The sequence below is a fragment of the Hemiscyllium ocellatum genome, chromosome 5 (assembly GCF_020745735.1).
Source record: "Hemiscyllium ocellatum isolate sHemOce1 chromosome 5, sHemOce1.pat.X.cur, whole genome shotgun sequence".
Lineage (NCBI taxonomy): Eukaryota > Metazoa > Chordata > Chondrichthyes > Orectolobiformes > Hemiscylliidae > Hemiscyllium > Hemiscyllium ocellatum.
The window spans coordinates 104800217-104823507 of NC_083405.1; the positions used below are offsets into that span (position 1 = coordinate 104800217).

The 23291-nt window shown below is 42.0% G+C and overlaps 1 protein-coding gene across 3 annotated transcripts in view; it reads right to left on the minus strand.

Moving 5' to 3' along the window:
* nrp1a (neuropilin 1a) overlaps positions 1 to 23291 on the minus strand; it is a 183084-nt gene that overhangs the window by 17376 nt on the left and 142417 nt on the right. For 2 of the 3 annotated variants that reach the window (XM_060825079.1, XM_060825077.1), the window contains exons 10-12: positions 19880 to 20024; positions 15436 to 15534; positions 12784 to 12843 (exon numbers count right to left, since the gene is read on the minus strand). In XM_060825079.1, coding sequence (XP_060681062.1) covers positions 12784 to 12843; positions 15436 to 15534; positions 19880 to 20024 — 304 coding nt within the window. The remainder of the gene's footprint in view (positions 1 to 12783; positions 12844 to 15435; positions 15535 to 19879; positions 20025 to 23291) is intronic. The other variant, XM_060825078.1, reaches the window with a different exon arrangement.

Consider the following 23291-nt stretch of genomic DNA (forward strand, 5'->3'; position numbering starts at 1 on the left):
ATTTTCACTTCACAAAAGTTCTGTTCAGGCAGTCACTGACCTCCTGTCACAAGCATAGCCTCTGTACTTGTTGGTCCAAGCCGCTTTCAGAGACTGCAAAACCTCCTGACCATGACCTGACCCAACATGTGAAGCCAAAACCTTAGTTCATGTTGCAGCTCTTTGAAAATAACTCACTACCCCCACCCAACCCATCAAAAGGTCACCTCTGGACAACATTGGGGTCATCAGCTGCATGCATTTTTGGTGAATGACTTACTTTCAGGCTGAGTCTCTGGATTTGCAGACGATTGAAGGAACAGTTTAAACTTGGTCAATTATTACTTTATTGCATTTCTAGGTGTAGGCATACAATGGGGATGCACCAAAAAATATATCATCATTGTAACACTGCATTCAGCAGCAGGCTCTACACATACTGCAGAATGAGCTCTTTTGATACCCATGTAATAACTGCAGTCACATTTTGCACTGGACCATGTCAGGATTAAAGCTGAAACAGCCTCAAGGCTCACTGATACACTTTTCATGTGCTGGCTTCATTTATTAAGAGAGTATTGGATACTCGAACTTTCAAGCACGTTCTCTACATTACAGTCACAAAAACAGAAATTGCTGGAAAAACTCAGCAGGTCTGGCAGGATTGTGCAGAGAACTCAGAGTTAATGTTTCTGGTCCAGTGACTCCTCTTCAAAATAGGTCTGAAAAAGGGTCACTAGATGCAGAACATTAATTCTGAACTCTCTCTACGGTCCTGTAACTTCTGTTTTTGTTTCTGATTTCCAGCATCCACAGGTCTTTCAGTATTTTTTGCTCTTTATCGTGGTACTACTTTAGCAAAATGGACAAGGATTTATGTTCAAAAGGAATTACTGCAGGGTTTAGATAGACAATCAATTTCTTCCGCTGTACACTTTAGGGTTGAAATGACCATGCTAACCAATGTATAAATGCATCCGTTTAAATGTCTGCATCCAAAAACACATTAACCTGCTTGAAGGCATTTATAACTAATAGTGCAGCGCATCTCAACTGATAGCTGTTAAGATCTATACATGTCCTTTATAAAGCTGTTCAATGAATTCCCATCAGCAGCTAAGAGAAGAACATCAGAAGCCTAACCATCAACCCAGCTTGGACCTTGACCTTATCATGCTCCCTATTAGGCTTTAAACTCTCAAAACAAATCTAGTGAATGTACTTATTAAACTTTTCACGTAACAAGACGAACATGACATTTTAAACTTGATTGAATCTGCTGATAGAACTCTGAAGTAAATGGAATAACATAAAGCATGATGCCTCCTCCCCACACAGCAACTTGTATCTCTAAACACAATACTGCATGCAACTTCTTGGCACTGTGTGTGTTTGAGGTCCTCAACATTGCCAAGGGAGGTGTCAATTGGTCTTGTTTGTATAGTACATGGGCAATAAAATAAATGTATTTAATTTGTCTCTTTACTCCTTTGAAAAATATAGCTAAAAGTCGCTTACATTTCCCAAGAAGTCTCATCCAACTTGGAGAAAAAAACGATTTCTGCTGTACAAATTTCTTTTAAAAAAGATTTCTAGAATTGACTTTCGCCATCTTTTCAAACGCAGAGTTTCAGATTCCTGACAGTGCTGAATTAGAAAGAGTCTCATCTTTTCTTCACGTCTTCTGTAAGTCTGTGTTCACCTGCCAGAGGGAATAGTTTTTCTCTATCTTTTCCATCAACTTGAACACTACTATTTAATCATTTCATCACTGTCTGTGTTGAGAACAGAATAGTCTGTACCTTCCCATCCTCACCTCATCACTGCAAACTTCTTCCTGGGTTTTTGCATTTATTCTGAAGTGTGGTGTTTGGAATTATTCACAATACTCCAGCTGAGACCTAACTACTGACTCAAAAAGTTTGAAGATTATCTCTGAAATATCACCCCCAAATGCATGAGGTCTTATCTTGTGAGGCACCTTATCAAATATTTTTTGGAAATCTAAATACACTATGTCCACAAGTTCCCCTTGATCATTTAAAATTAAGTTAAACCTGTGTTTTCTGGACCCTTTCTTTTCCTCTATGTAACACAGTTCTGTTTCCAATCCTGTCCATGAACACAAAACCACATTTGCATTGATTTTAATGACAAACAGCCAGTGCAGGCCTATTAATGAAATGAAATGATGGCATCACCCAACTTTAGGTAAACAGATTTACAATTTGGATTAACAGCACCGTTACAGATGAAAACTATAAAGAAAGCTCATTCCAAATCGTCAAAAACTGGTCCTAGTTCTTAAGGGAATTTGAAAGCTGCAGGAAACAGGTGTAAAACGTAGATCAGGGCAGGATGCATTTAAAAGAAAGGGAACATCAGTACTTATCATTTTTAAAGTAAACACGAACAGCTTAGAAAACAGTGTTCTTTCAGTTAGTATTACCAGTATCAATAATGGGCTCAGGTTGCATTTAATATTCACAGATTTATAATGCTGATCAAGAAAGGGACAACACTGAGGCACATCATAGATAAAATTTGTGACAGGAGTTAGTTTTAAACGAGACAGTGGGAGCGACTCATTGTGAAGTGCATTCTTTTGAGCGCTCTACTATTACTGTGTCAATGTTTACTTTTCATCCCAAGGTCACCTGTGCTACCCTTGCCAGACCTTTTGTTAAAAAAATACTTCAGCAATGAATTGTGTTGGATCAAATTACTGGCTGCATTCTGTCATGCGGCCTAGAAACGTGAGCAACACTCACCATGAAAGGACCTGTTAGAGGAGCTTATGTAAATCATTCAAACCGCACTTAAAATGTCACAGAAAGGCAACATAGGCAGGCATCCAGCTAGCACTGTACAGTCGAAGGTAGCACCATCTGTAGTTAAAGGTACTTGTAACTTTGACTGTTTCTGTGCATTTGTGAGGTATATTTCATGGCGAGCTAGCCATCATCATTGTGTGAGATAAAAAAAAGACTGCAAAAGGAAACAATTTCTTGATGTTTTGTGTCTGGGAAGACAGTGGCATAGTGGTAATGTCATTGGTGAAATTTGAATTCAGTGAGAATGTGAAATTAAAATCTCACCTAATGATGACCATGCACTCAATGTCAATTGTTGCAAAATCCCTAGGGTCAACCATGACCATTGATAATTGTCACAGAAACCGACTTATTCCAGTAACAGGACAACGCGCTTGCAAATGTTGTTTCTGCAAAAATCACTTGGCTGAATCCTAAGGGGGGGGGGTATGTTTAACTAGATATGCTTGCACAAACAGCTACAAGTAGCTGCATTTTGCTTCTGCAGAAATCGCAAGACAGAATCATGAGGGTGTCTACCAAAAAATAACTAACCGAAAGGGGAGGTGGTCGACTGGTAGAAACAGATGTATTGACATGACAGTTGCAAAAGTCACATACTCAGAAGTCATAAAGACTCAGTGTGCAGAAGTGATAGGACTCAGTGTTGCATCAGATATCAAGGGGGGGGGAATAGCAGCGGGTGCTGGGTGGAAGCGACGTTGGAGCGCAAAGCCGGTCGGGAAGGTAAGTGATTGTTATTTGAATGGGTGTGTTCTAGACCCCAGGTCCTACAAAGTAGGGCCTCCTCTACCCTAAATTAAAAGTCCACAGACTTGCCCCAAGGAAGTTCCTGTGGAGTGAAGAGTGAGGCTTTAACTCAGGAGTCTTTGACAAGCATTTTAATTGCGAGCAGCAGCGGAGGTAGGACGAACTCGGAAGACTGCAGATAAGGTAAGGCAGTTTTTATTAAAATTACTTACCGGTAGCGGGCTGCGGTATTTTTCTCTTTCACAGAAGGAGGAGAAGCAGCGGAGGAAGTGATGGGGACTGGTTAAAAATTTACTTTTTATGGTTTATCTATTAATTCTTTTTTAGAAAAAGACTATAGCAGAGAGGTATCAGAAAGTATTTTAACTGAAATTTATACAAAGTAATAAAGTAATTAACTAAGCAGAGATGGCTGGGCAGTGGGAGCTGGCTGATCCCATTGTGAACGGCAGTGACCACATCTGCAGCAAGTGTTGGTTGCTGGAAGAACTCCGGCTCAGAGTTGATGATCTGGAATCTGAGCTTCAAACACTGCGGCACATCCGGGAGGGGGAGAGTTACCTGGACGCTTTGTTTCAGGAGGCAGTCACATCTGGGAGATTAAGTAATTCACATTCAGTTAGTGATCAGGGGCATCAGAGTGTGACTGTAAGTGAGGCAGGTAGGGGGAACCTGAGTTCAGGAGTGCAGGAGCCTCAGCCCTTGACCTTGTCCAATAGGTATAAGATTCTTGCTCCCTGTACGGATGAGGAAAAGGGCTCTGGATAGGATGAGCCAGCAGACCACGGCACCATGGTGCAGAAGGCCATTCAAGAGGGGGGAGCAAAAAGACAAGTAGTTGTTATAGGGGATTCTATAATTAGGGGGACAGATAGTATCCTATGCAGGCCGAATCAGGAGTCTCTCATGGTGTGTTGCCTGCCCGGTGCCAGGGTGTGGGACATCTCCGACCAGCTTGAAAGGATATTGGAGCGGGAGGGCGAGGATCCAGTTGTTGTGGTCCACATTGGGACTAACAACATAGGCAAAGCTAGGGTGGAGGACCTGTTTAGGGACTATCAAGCACTAGGAAGGAAATTGAAGTACAGGTCCTCAAGGGTCATAATCTCCCGATTACTGCCCGAGCCACGTGCCAATTGGCATAGGGATAAGAAAATTAAGGAAGTAAACATGTGGCTAAGGGTTTGGGTTGGGAAAGAGGGGTTCCACTTCATGGGACATTGGCATCAGTTTTGGAACTGGGGGATCTGTACCGTTGGGACAGTCTCCACCTGAACCGATCAGGTACTAATGTTCTAGCGAAGAGGAAAATAGGGTGGTCAGTAGGACTTTAAACTTCTGAGTTGGGGGGAGGGGAAAGTGAAAGCGACAGGGAGTATGGAGTTAAATGGAAAGATAAGCAGGAGGATAACATGTCTGCAGGTGGGTTTAACCTTGAGGCAGATTAGGAAAGCAACAAAAAGGAAGGATAACTTAGGACATCTTATGACTTCCAATATCTCTAATGATAAGAAAGTTAGCATTAAGGCACTTTACCTGAATGCTCGTAGCATTTGTAACAAAGTAGATGAACTAATGGCACATATCATTGTGAATGATTATGATGTGGTAGGCATCACAGAGACATGGTTGCAGGGGGGTCAGGACTGGCAGTTAAATGTCCAAGGATTTACAACTTATTGAAAAGACAAGGGAGGTGGGCTGAGGGGGCGGGGTGGCCTTGTTAGTTAAGAACAAAATTAAATCTATGGCACTGAATGACATAGCATCGGATGATGTGGAGTCTGTGTGGGTGGAATTGAGGAACCACAAAGGCAAAAAAAAACATAATGGGAGTTGTGTACAGACCTCCTAACAGTGGTCAGGACCAGGGGCGCAACATGTACCGGGAAATAGAGAAGGCATGTCAGAAAGGCAAGGTCACGGTGATCATGGGGGACTTCAATATGCAGGTGGACTGGGTAAATAATGTTGCCAGTGGATCCAAAGAAAAGGAATTCATGGAATGCTTACAGGATGGCTTTTTGGAACAGCTTGTCATTGGAGCCCACAAGGGAGCAGGCTATTCTGGACCTAGTGCTATGTAATGAACCAGACTTTATAAAAGATCTTAAAGTAAGGGAACACTTAGGAAACAGCGATCATAATATGGTAGAGTTCAGTCTGCATTTTGAAAGAGAGAAGGCAAAATCGGATGTAATGGTGTTACAGTTAAATAAAGGTAATTACAGGGGCATGAGAGAGGAACTGACGAAAATTGACTGGAAGCAGAGCCTAGCAGAGAAACAGTAGAGCAAAAATGGCAGGTTTAATTGAGGACACTGTACAGAGGTTCATCCCCAAGAAAAGAAAGATTATCCGGGGAGGGATTAGACAGTCATGGCTGACAAAGGAAGTCAGGAAATGTATTAAAGAAAAAGAGAGATCCTATAAAGTGGCCAAGAGCACTAGGAAATCAGAAGATTGGGAACGCTACAAAAACAAACAGAGGATAACAAAGAGAGAAATAAGGAAGGAGAGGATCAAATATGAAGGTAGACTAGCCAGTAATATTAGAAATGATAGTAAAAGTTTCTTTCAATACATAAGAAACAAACGACAGGCAAAAGTAGACATTGGGCCACTTCAAACTGATGCTGGAAGGCTAGTGATGGGAGATAAGGAAATGGCTGGAGAACTTAGTAAGTACTTTGTGTCAGTCTTCACAGTGGAAGATATGAGTAATATCCCAACAATTAAAGGGAGTCAGGGGGCTGAGTTGAGTATGGTTGCCATTACAAAAGAGATAGTGCTAGAAAACCTAAAAGGTCTTAAAATTGACAAATCTCCTGGCCCTGATGGGCTACATCCTAGAGTTCTGAGGGAAGTGGCTGAGGAAATTGTGGTTGAGATCTTTCAAAAGTTACTGGAGTCAGGGAAAGTCCCAGATGATTGGAAGATCACTGTTGTAACCTCCTTGTTCAAGAAAGGATCAAGACAAAAGATGGAAAATTATTGGCCAATTAGACTAACCTTGGTTGTTGGTAAAATTCTAGAATCCATCGTTAAGGATGAGGTTTCTAAATTCTTGAAAGAGCAGGGTCAGATTAGAACAAGTCAACATGGATTTAGTAAGGGGAGGTCGTGCCTGACAAACCTGTTAGAATTCTTTGAAGAGGTGACAAGTAAGTTAGACCAGGGAAACCCAGTGGATGTGGTCTATCTAGATTTTCAAAAGGCCTTTGATAAGGTGCCACATGGGAGGCTGCTGATTAAGGTGGGGGCCCATTGTGTTCGAGGTGAGCTACTGGGATGGATTGAGGATTGGCTGTCTGACAGAAGGCAGAGAGTTGGGATAAAAGGTTCTTTTTCAGAATGGCAGCCGGTGACAAGCGGTGTCCCGCAGGGTTCGGTGTTGGGGCCGCAGCTGTTCACGTTATACATGAATGATTTGGATGAAGGGACTGGGAGCATTCTAGCGAAGTTTGCCGATGAGGGACTGTCTGTCCACTCCCACATTCAATGGGAAGAATTTCCAGATGGTCAGCTCCAACCAAACATCACAGCAAGATCTGACAGAGTCAGTCCATTCATCAACTCCTCAGTTTCATCGGCTTTTCACAGTGAAAAGGAGAAAGAATGCTTTGGGAGGCTGCTGCTGCAGCAAAGGTGATGTGACCCGTCCCTCATGGACATTGTGGCTGCATCCTGGTGGGTCCTGCAGAGTGGTCGCCTGCTTTGACATCGGCGTCCTGGTGGATCCAGCCCGCCATTCCAACTGCCCGGTGGTCTGCTTCAATGGTGACTTTGGTGATCGGGTGGGTCCTTGAGGGGGCTCCTGTGATGTCTTTGTCAACATGGCGGTCTGACCTGGGATTCGATTGGCCCGAGATTCTATGTTGGCTTTCTGCAACGGTGGAGAAGGTAGTTTCTGTCTTTTCCTCTACCTTGTGAACCCATGAGCCGTGAACTGAACAAAGGTGGACTTTTTCTTAATTTTTTTTTAATCTATGATTTCTGTTAATAAAATAGGTATTGGAGTATGGTAACTTAAACACTTCTCACTGTATGTTTTGTAAAAATACAAGTGACGATAAATTACTATTCTATTCTAAATCATTATTCCATTGGCAATTAGGGAAGGAAATCTACTACATGTGACTCCAGACCCACACAGCAATGTGGTTCACCCTTAACTGTCCTCTGGACCATTAGGGATGGTAACAAATGCTGGCTGCTAGCAATTTGCACATCCCTTCAGCACAGCTTTAAAAATTAGGCAAGATCAAATGATTTACTCAGTACTTGCCATATACCCGCAATGATATCCTACGATTCTGTGTTCTTTGTTAGCCCAGACTCGATGGACTGAATGGTCTCCCTCTGTTTTGTACTAATCCATGATTAGCAAAGTTGACTGTACAGAAACCGGATCCTCCATTTTGATGCCGCTCATTTCTGAACATGACAGAGTGACAGAACTCCATGGAGGTCCCAAAGCTCTCTCAGCAATCCATTATTTGGGATCCGTATGTAAGGTGATGTTTGGGAAAGGTAAGGAATCCTCCCTGATTTATAAAAATGGATCACAAGACACATTGTCATCATACAACTGAAAAGAATTATCTCTGATTCTGTTTTGCCCTCACTGAACAGCAGCTTCTAAAGGTGCTTCTCGAGTTGATGAACAACAAAGACTTGAGTTCAGTCTGCTCTTTAATCAGACCAGTTCCCAAATTTGAAAGACTCAGTGGATGATTATATCACTGCTGTCCCTGCCTGCCAGCCTGGTGTGGAAGATATGAATGAGCATGGGTCACTGCCTATGCTTTTCAATAAGTTGTTCAAAGAAAGGACTTTATCTCTGAATTCCCTGTATTTCTGAAAGGTGAGGCCATCCAATTATTTTAAGTAATAAATTGCGCACCACTAGACCAGATCATATTGATGTTTTCAAAAAGGAGTTAGATATAGCTGTTGGGGCTAAAGGGATCCAGGGGTACGGGAAAAAACGGGAACAGGGGATTGAGTTGGATGATCGGTGGAGCAGGCTTGAACAATCGAATGGCCTACTCCTGCTCCTATTTTCTATGTTTCTTTATCCAGATGTAAAGGAGAGGATAATGGGGCAGGGGGATGAATCAAATTCATTCTCTGCCTTTGTCCTGCTGCATTGAAACTTCCTGTGGTATTCCCTACCAATGTGAGGGAGATAACAGATTCGCTGCTGACTGGTGGGAAGAGGCATTCCTGACCTTGCGTCTAGCTCTATCTCTGGTTATGATAGGTCGGAGGAACGGCTGAAGAAGTTTGACACAGTGGGTCCCCAGGCCCTCGCAGGAGGACCATAGGGAGGCAGAAGAACAGGTAACTTAGCAGCTCATTTTCTGTCCCACCTCCTCATCGAAACGAGTGACAGGTCCTGAGACATTCTGATGGCTGCTCCCCATGTCCAACGTATACCAATGCCATGGAAACCAGGCAGATGGGTCCCCTCAGGATCAGCCCGGACCGGTTTCTCTCGATCAAGGACACACCATTTTAGGTGAAACCCCGCTCCCCTACTTTTTAATCATCGTTTCCCACTTCGATTCAACATCTGCTGCCACATTCTTTCGGATGAAACCTTTCTCACTACATCAGATATGAGGAAACCTTTCTCCTCCTATCACTTCTGCTTTTCCTTACTGTGTCCGGGGGAAAGAAAGCACAGAGACAAAGATGATATTTTACACAGCATCCTTCGGAACCCAAACATCCAGCATTTTATAATCAGGAGGATTCAGTCAGGATGACACACTCAACCAATTTAGTGCTGCTGACTAATAAATGGTCGGAATGATAAACCTATTGATTAATTAGCAGTAAATGTAGTCTCTTTATTTTTAAGTCAAAGCTAATTGCAACCTGACTTTCCATTTAATATGTATTTGGCAGGAAGTAACTATTAACTCTGAAAAGTTTAGGAGTCTTTTTGAAAATCAATGGCGTCAATGTAACGTTGGTTGAATTATAAAGCAGACAGACCGATTTGATCCTGTCAGTTCCCATCTGAGGTGGTAGCTTAACATATCTAAGGAAATGCTAAGGGGAGGGGGGCGATGGATGTATGTTCTCAAGTAACGTTTCTTTAAATTCAGTCAGAGGATGTAGGCATCGCTGGCTGGACCAGCATTTCTTGTGCATCCCTCATTACCCAATGGGCAGTTCAGAATCAACCATATCACTGTGGATCTGGAGTCAAATGTAGGCCAGACCCGATAAGGATGGCAGATTTCCTTCCCTGAACGGCATTAGTGAACCAGGTGGGTTTTTACGACAATTGGAGGTGGTTGCGATTGACAATGGCTCATTCTTCATTTCAGATTTTTGAAAAATTGAATTCGAATTTCACATCTGCCATAGTGGGATTCAAACTCACATTCCCCAAACAGTGACCTAAGGCTTTGTGATTACGCATCTAGTGACATGACCACTGAGCCACCACCTCCTCAAACAAGAATTAATGTGATTCAAGACCGCTTTCCTTTGCCTGTGTACAACATGGGTGGACTGAGGGAGTGTGTGGTGTTGAAAGAACATTATGGGCAGAATTTAATGTGGGTGAAGGGACTCCCACCCACATGCTGGAGGGCCAAGGGTGGCCTCCTTTAGGGAAGGACCTCTGCATTACTGGGCAGTGTCTCGCCTGTCCTGACATCATGGGTCCCAGCAGCTAAGGTACCAGCTACTAAGAGTTGTCTTATTGTCTCTTCATTGCTCTGCAGCAGTACCAGCTGGACGTGGGGAGAGAGGGGGCTTGGCTCCTGTTGTTAATTCTCCCCCTCCTCCACTATCCAAGGCTCAAGATCGTGGAGGGTGCCTGAGGGTAGGTGGATGCAGGGTGGGAGGGAGGAATTGGCAGCAATTGCTGTTACCAGTGATCCTGGGGAGAGCTACTCTGGGATTAACGTCTTTGGTAACACAGCGAAGTGAGGAATGCTAGTACAAGATCAGGAAGTGTTTATGTAATCACCTCTCTGTCAGAAACCGCGACCCCTCTTTCTCTGAGCCTCTCTTTGCATCATGAATGCACAGAAAAAAAAATCATGAAAATGCTGCTGCAGAAAATTTTGGCAAGTGATGATGACATTGTGAGATAAGAGTGTGGTGCTGGAAAAGCACAGCAGGTCAGGCAGCAAGCGAGGAGTAAATACAGTTACTGTAATAGCCAAGGTAATGGCAGAATGGTGCATTTCTTGAACTTTCCCCTTTAATTGCACATCTCCCATTTGGCCGACGCAATAGCACTGTAAGTCTAGCTGCCAGGGTTCTGAGGAGGGGTGGTATTGTCAGGGCCCTGCCACAAAGCTGACAGGAAACATCTCCCCCCATTTCACGCCCCACCCCGGGCACGCTGGCAGATTCAATACACCCACCACTGGGAAGACTTGCTTTTCAAAACAAAAACTGGATCTTCCCTGGGCAGGGGCTGTAATCCAATTAGCTCTGGGTTTGCAGTGATCACAGATCTTGTGTTGATGAGCAGTGCAGTACAAAGCCAACACAGCAGCACAGTGGAGCACAGAAAATGCTCTATTTACATGCAACAAATTAAAAACAAGGGAGTGGATTTTAATGGAATAATAAGACACTCCACATAAAAGAATGTGTGATCCCACAAGTACATTTAGGAGCCTTTTTCTTCGTACAAAACCTGCTGAAGTCTAAGTCCACAGCTGCTTTGTTAATTTTTTGCAAAATGCAGGATATTTCTTTTTTTATTTTTCTCTGTTCTATTATGCATCTACCTCACTTCAGCAACACTCAGCATCATTAGTCAGGCGCACAGCAAAGTGTCTCACAGGCCTTCTCACAGCACTTCGGTTCACCGATAAACCCAGACTTATCATAGGGAACAGCCTCACTTTGATACACAGCAAATTAACAAAGCATTGTTTGGCCGTGGCTAATTTTGAGTACATTCATAAATGTTTACACATGTAGGTATTAGACAAGTCTACCAGACCAGCATGAAATGAAATTATTGTAACGTTCAACTTAATGCCTTCCCCCCCTTGTGAAGTAAGCCACATTTGGTTGAGCCAACATAGTTTTAAAGTCCAGATATCTCCTCTGGATGTAAATGTAGTAATTGGCAGCACACAGGGAGCCTGACATGCTACTGTCTGACAAACAGGAGGTGTGCTTCCAAGCAATAAGAACAGAGAGGATTTAGTTTTCCACACCTTCCCCCCTAGTAGCCAGGCTACGGACAAGTGAAAGTCATATATTTTATTTCTAAGTTTGAATCTCCAATAAGAATTGAATCTGTTACCATGGTAACATGAATCTCCTCATTCCACTACCAGAGCACTTTAGGTCTTCTGCTCCTTTTGATAACTATAAATAGATCTATGAAGCTGAATCACCAATCTAGTACTCCAGGGATTGTTTTCCTGTGATTGGAATTAAGTTCATTATCGAAGCACAGCAAGGAAGAACTTTGTTCAGTTTTTGATCTATACTATACCTACCCTTCAGGTGTTTAGTACTGACACCCAGTGCCCTTAACTGAAAGAACTGACCCTACACTGCACCATGGAGTAAATTTTCTGGGCTCCTCTCCACACCAATGCTGTAATCTCTACTGAAGTTCAAAAGTGTTCACACTTTTATAACTGTTGTCTATGCGTTAGTGACAGTGAAGTGGGAGAATGACCAAGAAAATTCAAACAGGTACTTAGGGATTTTACCTCTAAGCAGTTGGGTGGAATTTTGTAATATCTACTTAATCTTCCTTTAATCTCAAGGGGTGGTTTTGGAGCTTGTTGCTTCTCCAGTGTCCTTCCAAGTTTGCTGTTATGTCCTTCAAATCATCAACAATATGCATCAACAACATATATTAGATTAGATTAGACTTACAGTGTGGAAACAGGCCCTTCGGCCCAACAAGTCCACACCGACCCGCCGAAGCGCAACCCACCCATACCCCCACCCCCACATTTACCCCTTACCTAACACGGGCAATTTAGCTTGGCCAATTCACCTGACCTGCACATCTTTGTGACTGTGGGAGGAAACCGGAGCACCCGGAGGAAACCCACGCAGACACGGGGAGAACGTGCAAACTCCACACAGACAGTCGCCTGAGTCGGGAATTGAACCCGGGTCTCCGGGCGCTGTGAGGCAGCAGTGCTAACCACTGTGCCACCGTGCCGCCCACATCTGCACATTAACTGTGACCAAACATGCTTCTTACCTGGGAACCCAGGTAATTCAGGTAACGTTGGTTCCTCTGTTCCTAGGGCAGTGTTGCTACCTGTGAAACAGGAATAAGATCAGAAATCAACTGATTAGTATGAGTATTAATGGGGTGTCACACCCTCAAGGTGTGGCAATCTCTAAAGTAGATCTAATGAACATACTATTCCACAGCACAGAACAAGGACAAACATTGTCCTGTTAGAATAAATGAAAGATCACTGCGGAATTAAATGCTGAGTTTCTGTAGTCTGCAATTTAATGTACAATTATCATCCAAAATAGGCACTTACTTTGATAGGCCAGTCGCACAGATAGAAACAAACTTGAGAGAACAAAGGTCAGGGAGGGGAGTAATTGAGTGCTGGGAAGATGGGAGGGAGGTTCTCTTCTGGGAGTTCAAGATGTACTTTTTAGAACTCATACACACATTATTTTTTTGCATTGGATTAGGTAGGAAGACCAAAGAAAAGAGAACATCTTTAAAATGCCTCCTGCTTCTTTGTTTTACTGTTTACTTTAGTACAAAGTTGGGGGGAGATACACAATGTTCTGTATGCGTATGTGCAGAATTATTGCATAGTTCTTGTTAGGGCTAAACATATCAACAAGTCACTCGCACACGAAATGAAATAGCAGCTTCTTAAAGATTTCTATCTCTTACAAATATCAGTGATCACACTGAAGAAACTTAAAATGGTCCCTTTGTTACAATGCCTTCTGTTCGAAAGAATCGATAAGAGGTTTTTAAAGAGCTGGGCCTTTTCATGCAAAACAGTAACTTGTTTGAATAAATCTGCATAAAAGGAATATTCATTGAACAAAGAATTGTTCTGCAGCTGACTTGAGATTATTTCTTTGTAAAGCTGCCACAATAACACCTCCAGCAGTTTCAATAACTTGCTCTGGCTCTCATACAGTACTGTTGCTAACTGTCAGTTTACCAACACCACAACAGCAACCCTATACCTTCAAAATTGCAGTGCTAAATAAAAATAAATCCACCTCAGCTACTGCCAACCTGCATTTCACAGATGAGCACAATATTTTATTCAACAGCAGGAAAACCTCTTGAATAAAGCTGGTGCTTATCAACAAGAAAGGGATCTATTATATGGGTTGGCGACACGACTGAAGGAGAACAAAACCAGATCACTGCTTCTCACTACTGATTATCATTCACAAACTCCCACCTTTTCTTCAAACTTCTGTCCGTACCTGACAGCAATAAAACAAAGACAACTTGCAACTGGCATTCTGTAAATTCTGGAAACATGGTGCAGCCCAAGGCAACTGGAACCATAATAGATAAAACAAAAGTCTTAAGTTAACACCTATCAAAGGTGGAGGCACAAGTTTGAATATGGAGAAAGAATGATCTTGTTGGAGTTTGTTAAGGTCCATAGTCCTTGCGGCTGATCCGAATTCAATTACTTGTTGCCACGGTGACTCAATGGGGCAGCTCGATGGCTCAGTGGTTAGCACTGTTGCCTCACAGTGCCAGGGACCTGTGTTCAATTCCAGCCTTGAGTGACTGCCTGTGTGGAGTTTGCACCTTCTTCTCATGTCTGTGTGGGCTTTCCCCAGGTGCACCAGTTTCCACCCACAGTCCAATGATGTGCAGGTTAGGTGGACTGGCTACACTAAATTACCCAGGGGAGGCTATATGGGTTGGCCATGGGAAATGCAGGGTTACAGGCATGTGGTGGGTCTGGGTGGGATGCTTTTTGGAGGGTTGGTGTAGACTCAATGGGCTGAATGGCCAGCTTCCACACTGCAGGGATTCTGTGATACCCTTAACTGGCCTTGAGAAGGTGTTGCTGTTTCGAAACACTGCAGTCCGTCAATGAGCAAGCAGATAATGCTATTACTGATCACTGCAAGTTAGTGTGGGATTATTCCACAAATCTCGGGTTTCAAAGAAGCTTACGATTTGCTTTGGATGTGGCGGGGGGAATTTTGTCATGGGGAAGCAGGTGGGATTGGGTGTGGGTCGTAGGAGTATTCACTGTCTGTCAGGAAGCCAAGTCTCTCACTCAGGCTGACCTCTGGCTGGGGACCTCCTAGTGATGCCACACACACAGACAGACAGACACAGACACACACAAACACACAGACAGGCTATGGAGTTAAAGCACTCTAATGTGCGTGGGGAATACTGGCTTCCAAATTTCCCATGTGCCTCGCTTTCCAACCCTTCTTTGCAGTACTCCTGCCAGATCCAAGAGCTAACAGTTTTCCCAAGGAGGCTGACTGTGTAGGTTGAGAACAGAAAACCGAAACACAAAGCTCCAAATGAGAATTTGGACTCATTCAGAAGTGCATCCTTCCCCAGAGTGTTAACAATAATTCAAGCCATACATTGATCTTAAGCTTGCAACAAATGCTTCATCGCCAGTTTATTCCTTGCTTATTTATTTATTCTTCCAAAGTGATGCCGTAGTTCCTAAAAAGGAAGAAAGAATGAACGCTGAAGGATTAGTCCCAATTAGTAGATAGAAGGTGTTGATAGCGACAGATTTGTAAGGATAAGCTGTTTATTAGTAGGATGAGCCACATGTGTTTTTGTGGTTTCTGGCTCATTAACAGTAGCGCACAGAGGAAGCGAGTGAGAAGGGTTACAGTGGCGGTGTGCAGAAATGTTAAGCACCTGTAAAGTCGAAGCCATCACCTGTTCCACTGTGGCAGTTCCCAAATTCTTCGTCACACTCATCAGAATCCAACGTTGGTGGGGAGGTTGGGACTGTGACTAGAAGACAAAAAGGTTAAGAATTTGCAATAATTATTTATATGTCTAAAAGTATGCATTATGCATAGATCATCATATTGTAAACTCAAACAAGACTGACAGGCTTGTGTGGTGCAGTGGTAGTGTCCCCATCTCTGAATCAAGAGGCCCAGGTTCACGTCCTACTGCTCCAGAGGTATGTAATGACATCTCTGAATAGTTTGATTATAAAATCTAGACAACACTGACCATTTTCAACATATTTTCTTCCCTTCTCTTCTGAAGGACAGGATTACAATTGTGTCTTATTATCATTTGTGTGTGAACCCTCAGTGATCAGGGTGGGATTTGACCGGGAGTTATGGGGCACTATCATAATGCATATCCTGCCCTTACCCATCGTTTACAAGTGTCCACATCAAGTGAGGGTTGGTGGACACTAGCTGTGGTTCACACCCTAATACAGGGGCATTGAAACTAAAGTGTAATCAGTAGCTCTGTGCACACATTCTTGTGTCTGACTCAGAGAGATATCGGTTCATGTGCTTCTTCAGAGACCTTAACACAGAATCTGAATTGGCCCTCCACTGTGCTACCCTACTGAGTGAGAGCTGCATTGTTGGTGATGTCCTCTCTCATGGCACAATTTCAAAAAAGAGCGGAAAAGTTATCCAAAGCGTCTTGAACAATATTCATCCTTCAAAAAACATCATCAAAAAAGCAAATTATCTGGTCAACAGTTCATAAAAGATACAATAATGAGAGGTCATAGATTTAAAGATACACTTTTCACTATATCTCCCAAAATCTATGTGACAATAAACCTAATTTTAATTCAATAAATCACTGTCATTCATTCATTCATCCATCCACTACGTGATGTGAAAAAAAAGCAAGGGTGATCTGAGAAAAGCATTTTTGCTCAGTGAGTAGTTAAAGCATGGAATGTACTGCCTAGAAATGTGATAATAGCAGGTTCAACTGAGGCATTGGATGGTTATTTAGATAGAGTTGGGATGTAGGAAAAGGGCAGGAGATTGGCACTGGGTAGTAGAGCTAGTGTAGTCATGTTGGGCTGAATGGCCTCTTTCTGCACTGTAACAATTCTGTGATCCTGTGGTTATCACAACAGTGTTAGTGGGAGCTTGCTATGTGCAAACTGCCTGCCAGAGTTCCTTTTTGAAAAACATGACAACATGTACTGGCTGCTGGATGTGAAAGGTGCTACACAAATGCAGCTTATTTCTTTCATTTGAATTGAAGATCCTGACTCCCATTTGGCTGAGATCAGCTGACTCACCAGGGATCATATCTGAGACCCAACCAAGTCTCCATGGTTCAGATAAATCACTGGATAAACTCACAAAGCTGTCACTACAGCTTCCATGGGATATTTTTCAATCATGGGTTCAGTGAGGGTGGTCATCTGAATGTCCTCAAGTCTTCAGTGCATAAATTTGCTTTCCATTCAAAATGTCATTTCTGAGGTGTTTGTTACTTCCCTGAATATAAATCTCCTGAGGTTCTGTTGGCTAGAAGCAAGAAAACAGCACAGAAGAATACATGTAATGTTTACAGATGGATTGGTATAATAGACTGTGCAGTTGAGCAGATAGATTTGACTGTTGAGGGTTAAATTATATCTGCCTGCTGAAATATCAGTAATATGTTAACATGCTTTACCATTGATATGATTTTAGTGGAATGAACCATATGGTAAACAGATCGAGTAAATGCACTGGTATCCTACTGTTATTTTACTGTGTAATGTTTTCATAATTGCCGGTGTTAATATGCTCATTAAATAGGCCAACGAACTGTGCCTGGATGACAGTCACACTACTTTCCCCAACGGAACACGTTGCAACTAAACTCTCTGACACTGTTTCACTCGAGTAGGTCTCCAAAGAAAAGGATCCTCGAGTGGTTTGAATTACACAATTATTCCAGCGATGCACAGCTCGGTAGAGTGAGCAGTACCACTAAGGACAAACCTCACGTAGCAGTGCGTTCCGATAGCAGATGAGATTTGAAATGTGGAATTGATTGGTAAAAAGCTGTGGAGTTTACAATACAGCAACTACACTGTTGGTGTCGAACCATTAGTAAAGTGGCTGCACTGATCTGTCAAAATGTCCAGAGAAAAAATGTCAAATTCTCAGCTGCTGAACTGCATTATCTTCATTGTCACAGATACTCACAGGAGTACAGTGAAAAGTTTGCAAGTCGCCTCTTATGGCACCATTTTAGTTACAAGATATCCAGGTACAGATTCTTCAGAACAAATTCTGTTTTCTAATAGAATCATACTGCATTTTAGTGAATCATGAAATGCCGACAACTAGAATAACTATACCTGAGAATTTTTTGCCTCAATTCTTACCACTCTAGAATTACTTTTAGCATTCAAGGGACTCCAAGTTAAATGACTGCCTGATTGAAGTTGCTGATAAGATTAATTTTGCGATATACAGTTCTTAAAGATCATAAGAAGTATAAACTGAGCCATTATAACAGCACTGGGTGACTCAATCTCACCAGGGCAAATACATTGCTACAGATCCTGAGGACTCCCAGTCCCATCCCAGCACTACCCCTCCAACCTGGCCCTCAAATAGAACAGCAGAAAAAACACATCTGGAATTGAATCTGTATCCTATATTCTAATCCTTAAACATCTGGAAAATATTTGGGCAATTGTGGGTTGCAAATCCTGAGTAACACTAGCATTTCACTGTTTTCTATTGGGAATTTTGATTGTACGTTTTTACATTCCTGTTTTTACTTAAAATGAATTTGCAAGAAAATGCACAATTTACTTGTATAGTTCAAGGACATACAATGTGCCCGGTTTTGCACACAATTCCTCATTTAAATAGGAACTTAGAGACATGAAGCTGTAATGAAGATTCACAATAACATTAACAAGAATCAAGTTTAAGAAGTAAAAGCAAGAAAGAACATGTAGGGTTTTTTATGGCTTCAGGAAATCATTTCTTTATAACCAGATACATACTTCTGCAGTGCCGTCACTTGAAATATCAAAACTGCAGCAGCCAACTGATGAAACCAATGACCCGATAAGTTAGTGATGTTCAGTTAAGGAATTAATCTTGACCAAGTCTTTGACAGAAGCTCCCTGTTCTTCTTTGAGTAGTGTGGTATAATCATTTCTCCTGACCTGAAAAGGCAGGCATGGCCTCATCTTACGATTTCATTCTAAAGACAGAACCTCTGACAGTGCTCCACTCCTTCAGTGCTGCAGTGCATTGACATGTCAGCCTAATATTGTTTGTTTGTGTCTCCGGATTGAGACTTAAAACTGCAGCTTCTGACTCAGAGGTGAGAAAGCTATTGCTAAGCCAAGGCTGGCACGATCAAAATAGCTTTAAGGGAAGATTGCAGAGAAGGTGGAAGGAGATTTTTAAAAAGGTTTGCAGAATTTGGAAAGGTTTTAGCAAATAGTAAAACCTTATTCTTCCTGTTGTGCAAAGTGTAATGAGGAGACAAGATCATTAGCAGGTGAATAAATGGTGACATCAAAGTTTCATTGTGAATGAATAGAACTTTGCCATTCATATTTCCTTCATCAATAATAGGAACTGGAAGCAAAAGGCAGAAGATAAACATTGATATGTTTTGAATATTTCTGTTGTTATCTTCAGAAACCTAGGGCCAAATAGCCAGGTTTGTAAACACAACATCCATGATTATATCCAAAGGCATCGTGCAATCCAGGAAGGTCAGCAATTAGCATGAAGAGCTTGAACAGAATGACACTTTGTTGAAATTGCATCCATAGGAATTTCATACAAATTTGTTAACATTTTTGTAGGTTCTTATTGCATAAGTATGGGGGTCACACACAAAACAAATGGCAATCATGTTTTGTTTTACAGTCAAAATACCAACATACTGTCATCAATGTTTGGTACATTATATTTGCTAGTGCAAAAGGGATTTTCTTTTCTAAATTTGTTTCATTGTTGTAAATGATTGCAGCAGTAAAAAAGGCAAAAATATTACGTATGTGTCAGACACGGTTTTTCAAATATCCCTGTTTGTAAAGTTTATATGAGCTCTCATACATCAATATTGTAACCATTAACATAAATCTACAGAACCATATGTCCTCTAGGCAAACACTGTTACAACCAATGGAACACCTGCACTGAAGAATGATGAAGGTAGATTACAAATTGCCAGCCCTTACTGACACACAAAAGAAATAAATGAAGATTTAACCGTGAATGGGACTTCAAGCACTTCATCTTGTTTCAATCCTCCAGCCCACCCCCAAGGGCAGTTCCTGTTGATGGATACACTAAGCAATCAAGTCATGGAGCATTTTTAAAAGTCTTGATACCTTCAATATCACAACCCAGCAGCTCCATACGCAGGCCCAGCCCAGCTGCCGATGCTCGCTCAGGATAGATACGAATGTATCTTGTTAACAATGGTTCAAATTTCCGAATTTCTGGCGTATCATAGTTGGTATTTCCTTCAAATGTCTAGACAATATGAAAAGAAATATGCAGACATTAGCTGAATCCATTAACAGAAACACACACCAGAGATAAAATATGCTCATTTCTCAGACAAAAATATAATGATCAGCTAGCGGGTTTTTGAAACCGAACCTTCCAGCTCAGCGAGCAAACTTACATCCATAATGAGCTGCATCGGCATTATCTGCATTACGTTTTCATAACTTAGCAGCATCTGTGATTACAATGTTGCTCCGAATTTTCAAAAATTGACAGTTTGAATATAATTTTGGAATTACGTACAACAGATGTTGAAATTATTCAGTGAATCTTATGCAATTTGACAAGGAAACCAATGTAAATTGAAAAATAAGTACAGACACACAGTGGAAAAGCCACACATCAAGTGGTGAGCTTTTCCTGTGTTATTCCTTAACAATAACTGTAAATCAACAAGTGTGGTCCAAAAGATTTCTCTCAAAAACTCAAACCAAAGATTGCCATCAACTGTCAGTAATTTAAGAGCAGAACACACATTATCCTACTGTCAATATGGCATCAAGACTGACAGTACAAAACACACACACACATTTATTTTTGATTTTCAGCATCCGCAGTTCTTTCAGTTTTTATTTGATATTTACCAATTTCTACCCCTATTTAAGAAAGCTTTCCATGATCCTGGAGGAGTGATGGCTCAGTGGTTAGCAACAATAGTTCAATTCCCCCCCCCCACTCTATGTGGAGTTTGTACATCCTCCTGTGTCGATGTTGGGTTCCTCCCATAGTCACAAAAATGTGTAGGTGGATTGATTGTCCTAAATTGCCCATAGTGTGCAGGCTAGGTGGGTTAGCACTGGAGAATGTAGGGATAGGACTTGATGGACTGAATGGCCTGCTTCTAGACTGAAGTGATTCTATTATTCTTGGGTGGCTCTGTTGTTAGCACTGCTGTCCCACAGTGCCAGCCTCAGCTGACTGTCTGTGTGGAGTTTTGCACATTCTCCCTGTGTCTGTGTGGATTTCCTTCGGGTACTCTGGTTTCCTCCTACAGTCCAAAGATGTGCAGGTCAGGTGACGTGGCCATGTTAAATTGCCCATAGTGTTCAGGAATGTGTAGGCTAGGTGCATTACTCAAGGGAAATGTAGAATTATAGGGTAGGGGAAGGAGTCTGGGTGGGATGCTCTTTGGAGGACCAGTGTTGGGCCAAATGGCCTGTTTTCACATTGTAGGGATTCTATGATTCAAGAAAGATTTAAACAAGAGATATTTTCACAATGCAATGAATTTGGTAGGCTACAGCACTGAGTATTTATGATATGGTATAAATTTTATTTAAACTCTTTTTTTTATATTCTCAGGTGATATTAGGTTACTGCAACTTTTGACTGAAATTTATATGTCTGCCCTGCAATCATTTTTTTGTTTTGTCCTGCTTTCTCTTCTGTTGTTTTCTCAAGCATTCCCTAACCAACAATACTATGAGGAGGAAGAATATTTTACTGTCATTCCCTTTGACAACTATTGCAGTCAAGTGCAAGAGTCAAGCTAACAGGCATTGAAAACTGCCCACTCGTGTACAAACAAAGGAAACCTGACCATTTTCCCATCCACTCAGGTCCTACTGCACCCTAACATTCTAATTGTCATGGAGTCTTCTGTTTTGCCAAAGCACTTTGTACTTTCAGTGTAATCCACAAGAACAAAATGGTGATTTTTTTTTGTTGTAGCCATGTCCTGTTGCAGGACAGAGACTAATATATTCTGACTGGGAAGGTAAAAGGACAGTAATTCTTCTTAATGCATAAATGTTCATCATTTTGGAAACGTGGCAAATACGACACAAGGCTCTTGACATGTGATTTTTACATATTTTTAAAATGAAGGGACTCCCGTTTAAGGTTGAGATGAGGAGGTTGTTAGGTTTTGGAATTCTTTATCACAAGGAATAGTGGAGGATGAGTCAATGGAAATGTTCAAAGTTGACTTTGATTGTTGATTGACAAGTGAATCAAGTATTACGGGACAGACATGAAGTGGAGTTAAGGCCGCAAGTAGATGATTTTCTTATTGGATGTTGAAGCAGACATGAGGGGATGAATGATTTATCCCTGCTACTATTTCTTATGTTCTTCCTACTTACTGCCCCTTTACTTCATGCAGATAAGTAATACTGAGACCAGATGAGGAGTGAGTGAATAATATGTTGGATGTTGTATGTTACAGAGCTGGGCTGAGAGGTGGCATATGGAGTTTATTGCAGTGTGAGATGATTCACTTGGAAGGAGTAACAGGAATGCAGAGTACTGGGCTAATGGTCAGATTCTTGGTAGTGTAGATGAACAGAAGGATCTTGGTGTCCAGGTACATAGATCCTTGAAACTTGCCACCCAGATTGATAGTGTAGTTAAGAATTCGTATGGTGTGTTAGGTTTTATTGGGAGAGGGATTGAGTTTCAGAACCATGAGATCATGCCAAAGCAGTACAAAGCTCTGGTGCGGCCACACTTGGATTATTGCGTACCGTTCCAGTCACTGCATTATAGGAAGGATATGGAAGTTTTGGAAAGGGTTCAGAGGAGATTTACTAGGATGTTGCCTGGTATGGAGGGAAGGTCTTACGAGGAAAGGCTGAGGGGCTTGGGGCTGTTTTCTTTAAAGAGAAGGTTGAGAGGTGACCTAACTGAGACATATAAGATTATCAGAAGATTAGACAGGGTGGACAGTGAGAGCCTTTTACCTCAGATAGCGATGGTTAGCATGAGGGAACATAGCTTTAAATTGAGGAGTGATAGATATAGGACAGATGTGAGAGGTAGTTTCTTTACTCAGAGAATAGTAGGGGCGTGGAATGCACTGCCTGAAACAGTAGTAGAGTCACCAACTTTAAGGGCATTTAAATGGTCATTGGATAGGCATATGGACAAGAATGGAATAGTGCAGGTTAGATGGGCTTCAGATTGGTTTCACTGGTCGGTGCAACATTGATGACCGAAGGGCCTAATGTAATATTCTATGTTCCATGTGTGTTCTTTATTGTAAAAGTACTTGAGATATATAAAAGCTCTTGTGATGGCATGTTGGCTCAGTGATTAGCACTGCTACCTCACAGTGCCAGAGAGATATGGGTTCAATTCCACTCTTGGGTGACTGTGCGGAGTTTGCACATTCTCCCGCGACTGCATGGATTTCCACCCACAGTCCAAAGCTGTGCAGGATAGGTGGATTGGCCATGCTAAATTGCCTATAATATCATGGGATGAGCAGGCCAGGTGGATTAGAAATGGGAA